This window comes from Stegostoma tigrinum, chromosome 42, assembly GCF_030684315.1.
Source record: "Stegostoma tigrinum isolate sSteTig4 chromosome 42, sSteTig4.hap1, whole genome shotgun sequence".
Classification (NCBI taxonomy): Eukaryota; Metazoa; Chordata; class Chondrichthyes; order Orectolobiformes; family Stegostomatidae; genus Stegostoma; species Stegostoma tigrinum.
This window is the reverse complement of record NC_081395.1, coordinates 4036698-4054076: the sequence shown is the minus strand read 5'-3', so window position 1 is coordinate 4054076 and position 17379 is coordinate 4036698. Positions and strand designations below refer to the sequence as shown.

The 17379-nt window shown below is 54.5% G+C and overlaps 1 protein-coding gene across 1 annotated transcript in view; it reads right to left on the bottom strand.

Annotated features, from left to right (window-relative positions):
• Positions 1-7674: 7674 nt before the first annotated feature.
• The window catches only part of LOC125450338 (kinesin light chain 1-like), a 59991-nt gene continuing 50286 nt past the window's right edge, over positions 7675-17379 (bottom strand). Inside the window, exon 7 of the mRNA XM_059641485.1 lies at positions 7675-8169. Coding sequence (XP_059497468.1) covers positions 7675-8169 — 495 coding nt within the window. The remainder of the gene's footprint in view (positions 8170-17379) is intronic.

Below are 17379 nucleotides of genomic sequence, written 5' to 3'. Positions count from 1 at the left end.
TAACACTGGGGTACAGTACCGGTGGGGACAGGTCTGTCACTGTATAACACTGGGGTACAGTACCGGTGGGGACAGGTCTGTCGCTGTATAACACTGGGGTACAGTACCGGTGGGCACAGGTCTGTCACTGTGTAACACTGGGGTACAGTACCGGTGGGGACGGGTCTGTCACTGTATAACACTGGGGTACAGTACCGGTGGGGGACAGGTCTGTCACTGTATAACACTGGGGTACAGTACCGGTGGGGACGGGTCTGTCGCTGTATAACACTGGGGTACAGTACCGGTGTGGACAGGTCTGTCACTATAATACTGGGGTACAGTACCGGTGAGGACAGGTATGTCGCTGTATGACACTGGGGTACAGTACCGGGGGAGAGCCAGGTCTGTCACTGTATAACCCAGGGGTACAGTACTGGGGGGGACAGGTCTGTCACTGTATGACACTTGGGTACAGTACCGGTGGGGACAGGTCTGTCACTGAGTAACACTGGGGTACAGTACTAGGGGGGACAGGTCTGTCTCTGTATAACACTGGGGTACAGCACTGGCGGAGGACGAGTCTGTCACTGTATAACACTGGGGTACAGTACGGGGGAGGGGAACGAGTCTGTCACTGTATAACACTGGGGGACAGTACCGGGGGGACAGGTCTGTCACTGTATAACACTGGGGTACAGTACTGGGCGGGACAGGTCTGTCACTGTATAACACTGGGGTACATTCCCGGTGGGGACAGGTCTGTCACTGTATAACACTGGGGTACAGTACTGATGGGGACAGGTCTGTCACTGTATAACACTGGGCTACAGTGCTGGGGGGGACAGGTCTGTCACTGTATAACACTGGGGTACAGTACTGGGGGGGACAGGTCTGTCTCTGTATAACACTGGGGTACAGTACTGGGGGGGACAGGTCTGTCACTGTATAACACTGGGGTACAGTACCGGTGGGGGACAGGTCTGTCTCTGTATAACACTGGGGTACAGTACTGGGGGGGACAGGTCTGTCACTGTATAACACTGGGGTACAGTACTGGGGGGGACAGGTCTGTCTCTGTATAACACTGGGGTACAGTACTGGGGGGGACAGGTCTGTCACTGTATAACACTGGGGTACAGTACCGGTGGGGGACAGGTCTGTCTCTGTATAACACTGGGGTACAGTACTGGGGGGGACAGGTCTGTCACTGTATAACACTGGGGTACAGTACCGGTGGGGGACAGGTCTGTCTCTGTATAACACTGGGGTACAGTACTGGTGGGGACAGGTCTGTCACTGTATAACACTGGGGTACAGTACCGGTGGGGACAGGTCTGTCACTGTATAACACTGGGGTACAGTACCGGTGGGGACAGGCCTGTCGCTGTATAACACTGGGGTACAGTACCGGTGGGGACAGGTCTGTCTCTGTATAACACTGGGGTACAGTACTGGGGGGGACAGGTCTGTCACTGTATAACACTGGGGTACAGTACCGGTGGGGGACAGGTCTGTCTCTGTATAACACTGGGGTACAGTACTGGTGGGGACAGGTCTGTCACTGTATAACACTGGGGTACAGTACCGGTGGGGGCAGGCCTGTCGCTGTATAACACTGGGGTACAGTACCGGTGGGGACAGGTCTGTCACTGTATAACACTGGGGTACAGTACCGGTGGGGACAGGCCTGTCGCTGTATAACACTGGGGTACAGTACCGGTGGGGACAGGTCTGTCTCTGTATAACACTGGGGTACAGTACTGGGGGGGACAGGTCTGTCACTGTATAACACTGGGGTACAGTACCGGTGGGGGACAGGTCTGTCACTGTATAACACTGGGGTACAGTACCGGTGGGGGCAGGTCTGTCGCTGTATAACTCTGGGGTACAGTACTAGGGGGGATGGGTCTGTCTCTGTATAACACTGGGGTACAGTACCGGTGGGGACAGGTCTGTCACTGTATAACACTGGGGTACAGTACCAGTGGGGACAGGGTCTGTCACTGTGTAACACTGGGGTACAGTACCGGTGGGGACAGGTCTGTCACTGTATAAAACTGGGGTACAGTACCGGTGGGGACAGGTCTGTCACTGTATAACACTGGGGTACTGTACCTGTGGGGACAGGTCTGTCACTGTATAACACTGGGGCACAGTACCAGTGGGGACAGTGTCTGTCACTGTATAACACTGGGGTACAGTACCGGTGGGGACAGGTCTGTCACTGTGTAACACTGGGGTACAGTACCGGTGGGGACAGGTCTGTCACTGTATAAAACTGGGGTACAGTACCGGTGGGGACAGGTCTGTCACTGTATAACACTGGGGTACTGTACCTGTGGGGACAGGTTTGTCACTGTGTAACACTGGGGTACAGTACCGGTGGGGACAGGTCTGTCTCTGTATAACACTGTGGTACAGTACCTGTGGGGACAGGTCTGTCACTGTATAACACTGGGGTACAGTACCGGTGGGGACAGGTCTGTCACTGTATAACACTGGGGTACTGTACCTGTGGGGACAGGGTCTGTCTCTGTATAACACTGGGGTACAGTACCGGTGGGGACAGGTCTGTCTCTGTATAACACTGGGTCACAGTACCGGGGGAGAGCCAGGTCTGTCACTGTATAACCCAGGGGTACAGTACTGGGGGGGACAGGTCTGTCACTGTATAACCCGGGGGTACAGTACTGGGGGGGACAGGTCTGTCACTGTATGACACTGGGGTACAGTACCGGTGGGGACAGGTCTGTCGCTGTATAACACTGGGGTACAGTACTGGATGGGGACAGGTCTATTGCTCTATAACACTGTGGGACAGTAGGGGCGGTACGGTTCTGTCACTGTATGACACTGGGGTACAGTACTGGTGGGGACAGGGTCTGTCACTGTATAACACTGGGGTACAGTACCGGTGGGGGACAGGTCTGTCGCTGTATAACACTGAGGTACAGTACCGGTGGGGACAGGTCTGTCACTGTATAACACTGGGGTACAGTACCGGTGGGGACAGACCTGTCGCTGTATAACACTGGGGTACAGTACCGGTGGGCACAGGTCTGTCACTGTGTAACACTGGGGTACAGTACCGATGGGGACGGGTCTGTCTCTGTATAACACTGGGATACAGTACTGGTGGGGACAGGGTCTGACACTGTATAACACTGGGGTACAGTACCGGTGGGGACAGGTCTGTCACTGTATAACACTGGGGTACAGTACCGGTGGGGACAGGTCTGTCGCTGTATAACACTGGGGTACAGTACCGGTGGGCACAGGTCTGTCACTGTGTAACACTGGGGTACAGTACCGGTGGGGGACAGGTCTGTCACTGTATGACACTGGGGGACAGTACCGGGGGGACAGGTCTGTCACTGTATAACACTGGGGAACAGTACTGGTGGGGACAGGGTCTGTCACTGTGTAACACTGGGGTACAGTACCGGTGGGGGACAGGTCTGTCGCTGTATAACACTGGGGTACAGTACTGGATGGGGACAGGTCTATTGCTCTATAACACTGTGGGACAGTAGGGGCGGTACGGTTCTGTCACTGTATGACACTGGGGTACAGTACTGGTGGGGACAGGGTCTGTCACTGTATAACACTGGGGTACAGTACCGGTGGGGACAGGTCTGTCACTGTATAACACTGGGGTACAGTACCGGTGGGGACAGGTCTGTCGCTGTATAACACTGCGGTACAGTACCGGTGGGCACAGGTCTGTCACTGTGTAACACTGGGGTACAGTACCGGTGGGGACGGGTCTGTCACTGTATAACACTGGGGTACAGTACCGGTGGGGGACAGGTCTGTCACTGTATAACACTGGGGTACAGTACCGGTGGGGACGGGTCTGTCGCTGTATAACACTGGGGTACAGTACCGGTGTGGACAGGTCTGTCACTATAATACTGGGGTACAGTACCGGTGAGGACAGGTATGTCGCTGTATAACACTGGGGTACAGTACCGGGGGAGAGCCAGGTCTGTCACTGTATAACCCAGGGGTACAGTACTGGGGGGGACAGGTCTGTCACTGTATGACACTGGGGTACAGTACCGGTGGGGACAGGTCTGTCACTGTGTAACACTGGGGTACAGTACTAGGGGGGACAGGTCTGTCTCTGTATAACACTGGGGTACAGCACTGGCGGAGGACGAGTCTGTCACTGTATAACACTGGGGTACAGTACGGGGGAGGGGAACGAGTCTGTCACTGTATAACACTGGGGGACAGTACCGGGGGGACAGGTCTGTCACTGTATAACACTGGGGTACAGTACTGGGGGGGACAGGTCTGTCACTGTATAACACTGGGGTACAGTACCGGTGGGGACAGGTCTGTCACTGTATAACACTGGGGTACATTCCCGGTGGGGACAGGTCTGTCACAGTATAACACTGGGGTACAGTACTGATGGGGACAGGTCTGTCACTGTATAACACTGGGCTACAGTGCTGGGGGGGACAGGTCTGTCACTGTATAACACTGGGGTACAGTACTGGGGGGGACAGGTCTGTCTCTGTATAACACTGGGGTACAGTACTGGGGGGGACAGGTCTGTCACTGTATAACCCAGGGGTACAGTACTGGGGGGGACAGGTCTGTCACTGTATAACACTGGGGTACAGTACCGGTGGGGGACAGGTCTGTCTCTGTATAACACTGGGGTACAGTACTGGGGGGGACAGGTCTGTCACTGTATAACACTGGGGTACAGTACCGGTGGGGGACAGGTCTGTCTCTGTATAACACTGGGGTACAGTACTGGTGGGGACAGGTCTGTCACTGTATAACACTGGGGTACAGTACCGGTGGGGACAGGTCTGTCACTGTATAACACTGGGGTACAGTACCGGTGGGGACAGGCCTGTCGCTGTATAACACTGGGGTACAGTACCGGTGGGGACAGGTCTGTCTCTGTATAACACTGGGGTACAGTACTGGGGGGGACAGGTCTGTCACTGTATAACACTGGGGTACAGTACCGGTGGGGGACAGGTCTGTCTCTGTATAACACTGGGGTACAGTACTGGTGGGGACAGGTCTGTCACTGTATAGCACTGGGGTACAGTACCGGTGGGGACAGGTCTGTCTCTGTATAACACTGGGGTACAGTACTGGGGGGGACAGGTCTGTCTCTGTATAACACTGTGGTACAGTACTGGTGGGGACAGGTCTGTCGCTGTATAACACTGGGGTACAGTACCGGTGTGGACAGGTCTGTCGCTGTATAACACTGGGGTACAGTACCGGTGGGGGACAGGTCTGTCACTGTATAACACTGGGGTACAGTACTGGTGGGGGTCAGGTCTGTCTCTGTATAACACTGGGGTACAGTACCGGTGGGGACAGGCCTGTCGCTGTATAACACTGGGGTACAGTACCGGTGGGGACAGACCTGTCACTGTATAACACTGGGGTACAGTACCGGTGGGGACAGGCCTGTCGCTGTATAACACTGGGGTACAGTACCGGTGGGGACAGGTCTGTCACTGTATAACACTGGGGTACAGTACTGGTGGGGACAGGTCTGTCACTGTATAACACTGGGGTACAGTACCGGTGGGGACAGGTCTGTCACTGTATAACATTGGGGTACTGTACCAGTGGGGACAGGGTCTGTCACTGTATAACATTGGGGTACAGTACCGGTGGGGACAGGTCTGTCACTGTATAACACTGGGGTACAGTGCCGGTGGGGACAGGTCTGTCACTGTATAACACTGGGGTACAGTGCCGGTGGGGACAGGTCTGTCACTGTATAACACTGGGGTACAGTGCCGGTGGGGACAGGTCTGTCACTGTATAACATTGGGGTACAGTACCGGTGGGGACAGGTCTGTCACTGTATAACACTGGGGTACAGTGCCGGTGGGGACAGGTCTGTCACTGTGTAACACTGGGGTACAGTACTGGTGGGGGACAGGTCTGTCTCTGTATAACACTGGGGTACAGTACCGGTGGGGACAGGTCTGTCACTGTATAACACTGGGGTACAGTACCGGTGGGGACAGGTCTGTCACTGTATAACATTGGGGTACAGTACCGGTGGGGACAGGTCTGTCGCTGTATAACACTGGGGTACAGTACCGGTGGGCACAGGTCTGTCTCTGTATAACACTGGGGTACAGTACTGGGGGGGACAGGTCTGTCACTGTATAACACTGGGGTACAGTACCGGTGGGGGACAGGTCTGTCACTGTATAACACTGGGGTACAGTACCGGTGGGGACAGGTCTGTCACTGTATAAGAGATAATGGGAACTGCAGATGCTGGAGATTCCAAGATAATAAAATGTGAGGCTGGATGAACACAGCAGGCCAAGCAGCATCTCAGGAGCACAAAAGCTGACGTTTCGGGCCTAGACCCTTCATCAGAGAGGGAGACGGGGGGAGGGAACTGGAATAAATAGGGAGAGAGGGGGAGGCGGACCGAAGATGGAGAGTAAAGAAGATAGGTGGAGAGGGTGTAGGTGGGGAGGTAGGGAGGGGATAGGTCAGTCCAGGGAAGACGGACAGGTCAAGGAGGTGGGATGAGGTTAGTAGGTAGCTGGGGGTGCGGCTTGGGGTGGGAGGAAGGGATGGGTGAGAGGAAGAACCGGTTAGGGAGGCAGAGACAGGTTGGACTGGTTTTAGGATGCAGTGGGTGGGGGGGAAGAGCTGGGCTGGTTGTGTGGTGCAGTGGGGGGAGGGGATGAACTGGGCTGGTTTAGGGATGCAGTAGGGGTAGGGGAGATTTTGAAACTGGTGAAGTCCCCCCAGCTACCTACTAACCTCATCCCACCTCCTTGACCTGTCCGTCTTCCCTGGACTGACCTATCCCCTCCCTAGCTCCCCACCTACACTCTCTCCACCTATCTTCTTTACTCTCCATCTTCGGTCCGCCTCCCCCTCTCTCCCTATTTATTCCAGTTCCCTCCCCCCATCCCCCTCTCTGATGAAGGGTCTAGGCCCGAAACGTCAGCTTTTGTGCTCCTGAGATGCTGCTTGGCCTGCTGTGTTCATCCAGCCTCACATTTTATTATCTTGTCACTGTATAACACTGGGGTACAGTACTGGTGGGGACAGGTCTGTCACTGTATAACACTGGGGTACAGTACCGGTGGGGACAGGTCTGTCACTGTGTAACACTGGGGTACAGTACCGGTGGGGACAGGTCTGTCACTGTGTAACACTGGGGTACAGTACTGGTGGGGGACAGGTCTGTCACTGTATAACACTGGGGTACAGTACCGGTGGGGACAGGTCTGTCACTGTGTAACACTGGGGTACGGTCCTGGTGGGGGACAGGTTTGTCACTGTATAACACTGGGGTACAGTACCGGTGGGGACGGGCCTGTCGCTGTATAACACTGGGGTACAGTACTGGTGGGGACAGGTCTGTCGCTGTATAACACTGGGGTACAGTACTGGTGGGGACAGGTCTGTCCCTGTGTAACACTGGGGTACAGTACCAGTGGGGACGGGTCTGTCGCTGTATAACACTGGGGTACAGCACTCAGTGGAGGGGTCTATCACTGTATAACACTGTGGTACAGTACTGGGGGGAGGGGTCTGTCAGTGTATAACACTGGCGTAGAGTACTGAGGGGAGGGTCTGTCACTGTATAACACTAGGGTACAGAACTGGGTGTGCGGACGGGGCTGTCTCTGTATAACACGGGGTGGGGCACAGGTCTGCCACTGTCTAACACGGGGTGGGGCAAGGGTCTGTCGCTGTATAACACGGGGTGGGGCATGTGTCTGTCGCTGTATAACACGGGGAGGGTACTGGTCTGTCGCTGTATAACACGGGGTGGGGTATGGGTCTGTCGCTGTGTAACACGGCGGTGGGGGTGCTATGGGTCTGTCGCTGTATAACACGGGGTGGGCTTTGGGTCTGTCGCTGTATAACACGGGGTGGGCTACGGGCCTGTCGCTGTATAACACGGGGCGGGGTACGGGTCTGTCGCTGTATAACACGGGGCGGGGTACGGGTCTGTCGCTGTATAACACGGGGCGGGGTACGGGTCTGTCGCTGTATAACACGGGGTGGGGTACGGGTCTGTCGCTGTATAACACGGGGCGGGGTACGGGTCTGTCGCTGTATAACACGGGGCGGGGTACGGGTCTGTCGCTGTATAACACGGGGCGGGGTACGGGTCTGTCGCTGTATAACACGGGGCGGGGTACGGGTCTGTCGCTGTATAACACGGGGGTATGAACACAACGTACTGTTGCTTTAGGGGTAAGGATTGGAGTGACCATTCTGGACGTCCAATCTCTTCAGTAAACACTGACCCCCCTCTGCCCATACATGGGGTGGGGCTACCTTAGAGCCAATCACATCGCTGTGTGTAGGCAGTAGTAGTCGCCAGCTGGGCACCAATCAGCTCCTTGTTACTGGCTGAACCTGACCATTAATATCCAATCAGCTGCCTCTAATACGGTCCCCTTGGTTTTCCCTGCTTGAACAGGTAGCTGTGTAAAGCCTGCACACAATGAGGTCAGTAATTAAATGTCAAACACTAATCATCCCTTGTCAAGCTTTGCTTTTTAAAACATTCCTACCTTCTTTTCTGTGCACCATCAAAAACATAGAGATTAAGAAAGATAGGATATTGATAGGTCGAGGAGGTAGTAGGGGTTTATTTGGGTGAATGTCCTCCTCTTGCCTTGTGGACAGTGGGATGCAGCAGGTCACACAGATGCTGCTTCCCCAGGCTTTGGCTGGAATATCTGAGCTGTGCGTGTCCCCTCTCGCTTTCTGAAAGGGCACCCCCACACACCTGACCATCTCTGCCTCTGGTATAAGACTCAGTGTCAGATGATGAGCATCTCAGATATAAACTGAAACCGAATAAACTGTCCATTAAATATACCGAGCTTCAGTGGTTGAATGGTTTCTCTAATGGGTTTTGATGGTTGCTGAATGCTGCAGTTATTGAGTCATACAGTTATACAGCATGGAAACAGACCCTTCGGCCCATCTAGCCCGCGCTGACCATAATCCCAAACTAGACTAGTCCCACCTGCCTGCTCCTGGCCCGTATCCCTCCAAACCTTTCCCTATCCATGTCCTTATCCAAATGTCTTTTAAATGTTGTAACTATCCCCACGCCCACCCCTTCCTCTGGGAGCTCATTCCACGCACAAAATGGTAAAATCTCTCCCCCTCCCCTTAAAAATGAACCCCCTGGTCCTGATGTCCCCCACTCTATGGAAAAGACAATCGCCATTAACACTATCTTGCCCCCCCCCATTGTTTTATAAACTTCTATCAGGTTGCCTCTCATCCTCCTGCGCTCCAGTGGAAAAAGTCCCAACCTTTCTTAATAACTTAAACCCTCCAATCCCGGGAACATCCTGGTAAATCTCTGCTGAACCTTCTCCACTTTAATAATATCCTTCCAATAACTGGGAGACCGGAACCGGACACAGCGCTCCAGAAGAGGCCTCACCAACGTCCCTGTACAAGCTCAACATGACGTCCCCAACTCCTACACTCGAAGGGTCTGAGCACTGAAAGCAAGTGTGCTAAATGCTTTCTTCACCACCCTGCCTACCTGTGATGCAGACTTCAAAGAATTACATACTGAACCCCTAAGTCCCTCTGTTATACAACACTGAACAAAGTCCCTACCGTTAATTGTATAAGCTCTAAGCTTGTTTTTTCTCCAAAATGCAATACCTCACATGTCTCCAGATTGAACTCCATCTGCCATTTTTCAGCCCATCGACCCATTTCATCAAGACCCCTTTGTAATCTTAGAATTGTCTGATCCTTTGCAGGCCCATTGCCTTCCCTGTAGCAGCCATACATTAAGCGAGCTTGCGATTTCTTGGTGTGCTTCCAGGAGTCCTCCTGATTATTCACCTTTCCCCTCACTCCTTGCCCCATATTTTCCCACGCACATGCTCTCCCACTTATGCACTCTCCGGGGTACACCTACCTCCCATGGTGTGAGCTGCCTTCCTGAACCGCTGCAGTCCCTGTGCTGTAAGTTGACACTGAGGGAGGGAATTGCAGGATTCTGACCCAGCAACACTGAAGGAACGGTGCTTAATTTCCGAGTCAGGATGGTGAGGGGCTCGGAGGGGAATGTGCAGGGGGTGCTGTTCCCATGTACCTGCTGCCCCTTGTCCTTCTGGATGGAAGTGGGTGGTGGTTTGGAAGGTGCTGCCTGAGGGTCTTTGGTGAGTTTCTGCAGAGCACCTTGTAGATGGTACACACTGCTGCGACTGAGCGTCGGTGGGTGGTGGGGGGAGTGGGATGTTTGTGGATGTGGTGCCGATCGAGCGGGGGCTGCTTTGTCCTGGATGGTGTCGAGCTTCTCGAGTGTTTTGTTGGGGCTGCCCCCATCCAGGGGCAAGTGGGGGGTATTCCATCCCACTCCTGACTTGTGCCTTGTAGATGGTGGGACAGGCTTTGGGGGGGAGTCAGGAGGGGGGTTACTTGCTGCAGGATCCCAGCCCCTGACCTGCTCTTGTAGCCGCTGTGTTTATGTGATGAGTCCAGTTGAGTTTCTGGTCAATGGTAACCCCCAGGATGTTGATAGTGGGGCATTCGGTGATGGGAACACCATTGAATATCAAGGGGCAGTGGTGAGATTGTCTCTTATTGGTGATGGGCATAGCCTGGCATTTGTGTGGCGCGAGTGTCACTTCCACTTGCCAGCCCGAGCCTGGGTATTGTCCAGATCTTGTTGCATGTGAACACGGACTCCTTCAGTATCTGAGGAGCCACGAATGGGACTGAACCTTGTGCGATCATCAGCGACCATCCCCATTTCTGACCTTCTGATGGAGGGAAGGTCATTGATGAAGCAGCTGAAGGTGGCTGGTTTTATGGGTGAGACCAGCTGTAGCCAATGTGATGTTTCAGAGCAAGTTCACGGGTATGTGATTGCGGGTGGGTCATTCCCAGCCTTTTGCAAAGATGGCCATGCGTTTTATCAGAGGTGGGCACTGCAGGGCCTGGATTGTGAGTTGTTTTTTTCAGTCAGTAACCCGGGTTATGTCGTGGCTTATCAAAATAGAAAGGAGGGATCTGGGATCTCGGTTCAGGAGGCCTGGGTTTGAATCCCACCTGCTCCAGAGACAGAGTCATAGCGCTGTAGAGCGTGGAAACAGACCCTTCGGCCCAACCTGTCCATGCTGACCCCATATCCTAAATTAATCCAGTCCAATCTGCCAGCATTTAGCCCATATCCCTCTAATCCTTTCCTATCCATGTCCCCATCCAGATTCCTTTTAAATGCTGTAACTGTACCAGCCCCCACCACTTCCTCTGGCAGCTCATTCCATACACGCACCACCCTCTGTGTGAAACAGTTACCCCTCAGGTCCCTTTTAAATCCTCCTCCTCTCACCTTAAACCTGTGTCCCTCTAGTTTTGGATAACCACCCCCCCCCCCTACCCTGGGGGGAAAAGACCTTGTCTATTCACCCTCTCCATGCCCCTCATGATTTTATAAACCTCTATAAGGTCCCCCCCTCAGCCCCCGACGCTCCAGGGAAAATAGCCCCAGACCTTTCAGCCCCTCCCTGTAGCTCAAACCCTCCAACATCCTTGTAAATCTTTTCTGAACCCTTTCCAGTTTCACAGCATCCTTCCTGGAGCAGGGTGTAATAATATCTCTACCAAGAGGAGAACTTGGGAGAAAAGATGGGAATTGCTGAATAGATACCCAGTGGATTTGAGAAAACAAATAGAAAGGGGCATGTTTTGAAGAAAAAGATGGAGCTGTGCGCAACCTCCGTGGAGATTTGACTTGTTGAAGGGAAAGGTGGAATTTGGTGTTTGTGCTAAATTATAGATTGCTAACACAGAAAAACAACCTCATAAATCTCTGAAAGGTAGCAAGAACTGCAAATGCTGGAGGCAGAGACAACATAGTGCGGAGCTGGAGGAACACGGCAGGGCTGGCAACCTCGGGGAAGCAGGAGAGTTTCGGGTCGGGTCCCTGCTTCAGAAATCCTGAACAAGTTCCGACTCTCCTGCTCCACTGTAGCTGCCTGGCCTGCCGTGTTCCTCGAGCTCCGCACTGTGTGAGGCTAAATCTCCGAAAGGCTTGTCCACATGGGGATATGTTGAAGTTACACCTGGAAGCTGGAAAGGAACAGCCTCTGGAATCCTCGGCGATGGTCCTTCCTAACGTGTCAGGCCCAGAATCCCCACTTAATCTCAACACCCGCCCCATCTCTGTCACCCCCCTCCATCCCGTACATGCCCTCCCCATCTCTGTAACCCCCTCCATTCCCCTACACCCCTCCGCCACCTCTGTCACCCCCCTCCGTCCCATACACGCCCTCCCCATCTCTGTGACCCCCTCCAGCCCCTAGACCCCCTCCCCATCTCTGTAACCCCCTCCATCCCCTACACCCCCTCCCTCTCTCTCTATCACCCTCCGGCCACTACACCCCCTCCCTATCTCTGTATCACCCTCCGGCCACTACACCCCCTCCCTATCTCTGTAACCTCCTCCATCCCCCTACACCCCCTCCCTATCACTGTAACCCCCTCCCTATCTCTGTAACCTCCTCCATCCCCCTACACCCCCTCCCTATCACTGTAACCCCCTCCAGTCCCTACACCCCCTCCCTATCTCTGTCACCCCCCCCCCCCCCCCGGCCCCTACACCCCCTCCCTGTCTCTGTCACCCCCTCCGGCCCCTACACTCCCTCCCTATCTTTGTAACCCCCTCTGGCCTCTACACCTCCTCCCTATCTCCGCCACCCTCTCCGGCCCCCTACACCCCCTCCCTATCTCTGTATCACCCTCTGCCCCACTACATCCCCTCCCTGTCTCTTCACCCCCTCCGGCCCCTACACTCCTTCCCTACCTTTGTAACCCTTCCGTCCCCCTACACCCCTTCCCTATCTCTGTAACCCCCTCCAATCCCAGCCTCTCGCGCATCCCCCTTATTCCCGTCGCTCCACCACTGGGGACCGTGCCTTCAGCTGCCTGGGGTCCTGAGCCCAGGAGTTCGCCCTGCAACCCGCTTCCCCCACCCTGTCCATCTCCCCCCTCTCCACCTCCTTCCAAACGCTCTAGTGACCGAGCTGTCAGCCTGCTGTCGCTGATCTCCCCTTCCAGACTGACGCTGCTGGGATTGTTTCTGGAAGTGGGGTTCCCTGCTGTAGAGGCGCTAGATGAATGCAGGTTGCTGTTGGCTCTGTTGCTGCTCAGGTCAGGAGTATCATCCAGCTTGGACCAGTGTCAGCCCTCGTTCAATAAAGTGACAAGTTTCTGGTGGAGGCTGGTAGCTGGGATTGTTTGATGGGCCGGAGATAGAACTCAGTGGGATTCTGATAGAGGTTCACTGAGCCAGAGAGAAATCTAATCTTCCTCACAGCCTGACTCTGTCTGCTCATCCAGCGTCCTGTTTGCCAAGTAACTGCCACCCCACCAGACCCACACAGGACAGCAAGGGGTTAGATATAGAGAAAAGCATACGCTACACTGGCACCCCCCCCCCCCCCACCCCGCCATCAAACTCTCCCAGGAAAGGAATAGCACGGGGTTAGATAGAGAGTAAAACTGCCTGTACACTGGGAGGGTCAGCGCTGAGGGAGCGAGCACTGTCGGAGGATCAGTGCTGAGGGAGGGGGCACTGTCAGAGTGTCAGAGCTGAGGGAGAGGGCACTGTCGGACTGTCAGAGCTGAGGGGGAGGGCACTGTCAGAGGGTCAGCGCTGAGGGAACGGGCACCTTTGGAGGGTCAGTGCTGAGGGAACGGGCACTGTCGGAGGGTCAGTGCTGAGGGAGCGGGCACCGTCGGACTGTCAGAGCTGAGGGAGAGGGCACTGTTGGAGGGTCAGCGCTGAGGGAGCGGGCGCTGTCAGAGGGTCAGAGCTGAGGGAGAGGGCACTGTCGGAGGGTCGGTGCTGAGGGAGCGGGCATTGTCGGAGTGTCAGAGCTGAGGGAGAGGGCACTGCCAGAGGGTCAGAGCTGAGGGAGCGGGTGCTGTCGGAGGGTCAGTGCTGAGGGAGCGGGAACTGTGGGAGGGTCAGTGCTGAGGGAACGGGCACTGTCGGAGGGTCAGTGCTGAGGGCGGGGGGCGCTGTCGGAGGGCCAGTGCTGAGGGTGCGGGCGCTGTCGGAGGGTCAGCGCTGAGGGAGCGGGCACTGTCGGAGGGTCAACGGTGAGGGAGTGGCCACTGTTAGAGGTTCAGCGCTGAGGGAGCTGGGGTGAGGGTGTGGTTGGGATTGTGTGCAAAATATCCCCAGACCATTATTTGGAAGGAGAGCTGTGATGGGGTCTGCCTGGGGTTCTGACGCTGATATTTATCCTTCAATCAACATCACTAAACACAGATGACCTGGGCTGTTTGCCCATTGCAGTGTGTGGGATCTTGCTGTGTATCAACAGCAGCTACATTTCCCACCATCCAACAGGCTAAGCCCGAGTAGAAGAACATCCCTGTTTGGCTCTGAGGTTTCCCTGGACGTCCCGAGGTGGGGAGAGGTGATGGAGAAGGGAAATTTGTTCCTGTTTTGGATGTTGAGTTGAGATGTTGTGTCTTGTTATTGCACCCAATTCCCCGAGGAGATTGATGTCTCCAATGGCTGCTCCTGTCCCAGATGTTACTCCCGCTGGTTCAGAACAAATAACAACTGCTGGAATTTTGGGAACCCTCTTCGGTCCTCCCTCCCCACTCCCTGTAATATCCCACTTAGCCTAATCCCAATCTCCCCCCCCACTCCCCACTCCCTTTAATATCCCACCCAGTCTAATCCCACTCTCCCCCCTCACTCCCCGCTCCCTTTAATATCCCACCCAGTCTAATCCCACTCTCCCCCTCACTCCCTGCTCCCTTTAATATCCCACCCAGTCTAATCCCACTCTCCCCCTCACTCCCCGCTCCCTTTAATATCCCACCCAGTCTAATCCCACTGTCCCCCCTCACTCCCCGCTCCCTTTAATATCCCACCCAGTCTAATCCCACTCTCCCCCCTCACTCCCCGCTCCCTTTAATATCCCACCCAGTCTAATCCCACTCTCCCCCCTCACTCCCCGCTCCCTTTAATATCCCACCCAGTCTAATCCCACTCTCCCCCCTCACTCCCCGCTCCCTTTAATATCCCACCCAGTCTAATCCCACTCTCCCCCCTCACTCCCCACTCCCTTTAATATCCCCCACCCCCGGTCTGACCTATGGAGGGCCAGTAAGGATGATATTCTCTGGGGCTTGGGAAAAACGAGAGGGGGATCCCAAGGAAAACTTGCAAAACTAACAGGACTAGATAGGGTCAACTCGGGAAGGATGTTCCCCGCGACCCGGGGGTATTGGGAGGAAGGAGGTTGTGGGGGGAGCCCAGAACCCGTGGCAGGGGTGGTCACAGCCTGAGGGAGAGGAGAAACTGTTCTCACTGGCACTCCCTATCACCCGAGGGACACAGATAGAAGCAAAGTGGGACCGGCACCCAAAGCAGGAATGGAGTCGGGAAGTGAGGAAATGAGGGGGTCAGCGGTTGTAATCTGGGACATTTGGGAGTAGTTTCACAGAACTTTCAAAGGGCGGGAATCGGGGAAAATACCGGGAAAGTGGGAATCAACAGATGGAGGAGGGCCAAGGGACTCGATGGAGAGACTTTCAGTAAAGCCGAGGGCTGGGTGTTGATGAGGAGGAGGAGGAGGAGGTCTGGGACAGTTAGTGAGGCTGAACCTGGCGCTGATGGTCACATCTGACTGATGTAATTAGAGCAACCGCAGGCACGGAAATTATTCTGAGAGCCTGCTTGCAAGCCTCTGACATTGAAGCTCTCGAAAGGCCTATATTTTGTGACAATGACTAATGTGATGTAGAAAATGCAGTCACAGTACAAGAGGCTGCAGCTCAGTCTCTGATCAGCCGAAGCAGAGCGGCCTGTGCCCCCAGACAGTATTAACCCCATAGCCTCCTGGATGACTTAACCCTACCTGCTCAGTCTGACACCAGCCCCCCCCCCGCCCCACCGCTGCCTTTCTGAAAGGGGTCTCATTCCTTGAAAGCTCGCACTTTAACAACTCTTAGCCAACTCATTCTTCCCTTCCAAATCCATGGAAGGTTTCCAGCAAGAGCTGACAGTGGCGTAAACACTGCCCCGACTGGCCAAGGACTTTTACTGCACCGTGACTGTTGACATTAGCAAAGTTGAGTGTGTATTTGTGACACTGTAGTGATCCCAGCCACCACCACACTCCGTTCCGTCGCGCACGTGCACAGACACACTGTCTCACACACGCACGCACACACTTGCACACATACACGGACGCACTGTCTCACACACACTCACGTGCACAGACACACAGTCTCACACTCCGCTCACACACACACATATACATACACAGACACACAGAGACACTCACACACTGCTCACGCATGCACACACACGTGCACAGACACACAGTTTCACACTCCGCTCACGCACACACATATACATACACAGACACACAGAGACACTCACACCCTGCTCACGCATGCACACACACGTGCACAGACACACAGTCTCACACTCTGCTCACGCACACACATATACATACACAGACACACAGTCTCACACTCTGCTCACGCACACACATATACATACACAGACACACAGAGACACACACACTGCTCACGCATGCACACTCACGTGCACAGACACACAGTCTCACACTCTGCTCACGCACACACATATACATACACAGACACACAGAGACACACACACTGCTCACGCATGCACACTCACGTGCACAGACACACAGTCTCACACTCCGCTCATGCACACACATATACATACACAGACACACAGAGACACTCACACACTGCTCACGCATGCACACACACGTGCACAGACACACAGTCTCACACTCCGCTCACACACACACATATACATACACAGACACACAGAGACACACACACTGCTCACGCATGCACACACACGTGCACAGACACACAGTCTCACACTCTGCTCACGCACACACATATACATACACAGACACACAGAGACACACACACTGCTCACGCATGCACACTCACGTGCACAGACACACAGTCTCACACTCCGCTCACGCACACACATATACATACACAGACACACAGAGACACTCACACACTGCTCACGCATGCACACACACGTGCACAGACACACAGTCTCACACTCCGCTCACACACACACATATACATACACAGACACACAGAGACACACACACTGCTCACGCATGCACACACACGTGCACAGACACACAGTCTCACACTCTGCTCACGCACACACATATACATACACAGACACACAGAGACACACACACTGCTCACGCATGCACACTCACGTGCACAGACACACAGTCTCACACTCCGCTCACGCACACACATATACATACACAGACACACAGAGACACTCACACACTGCTCACGCATGCACACACACGTACACAGACGCTCTCTCAC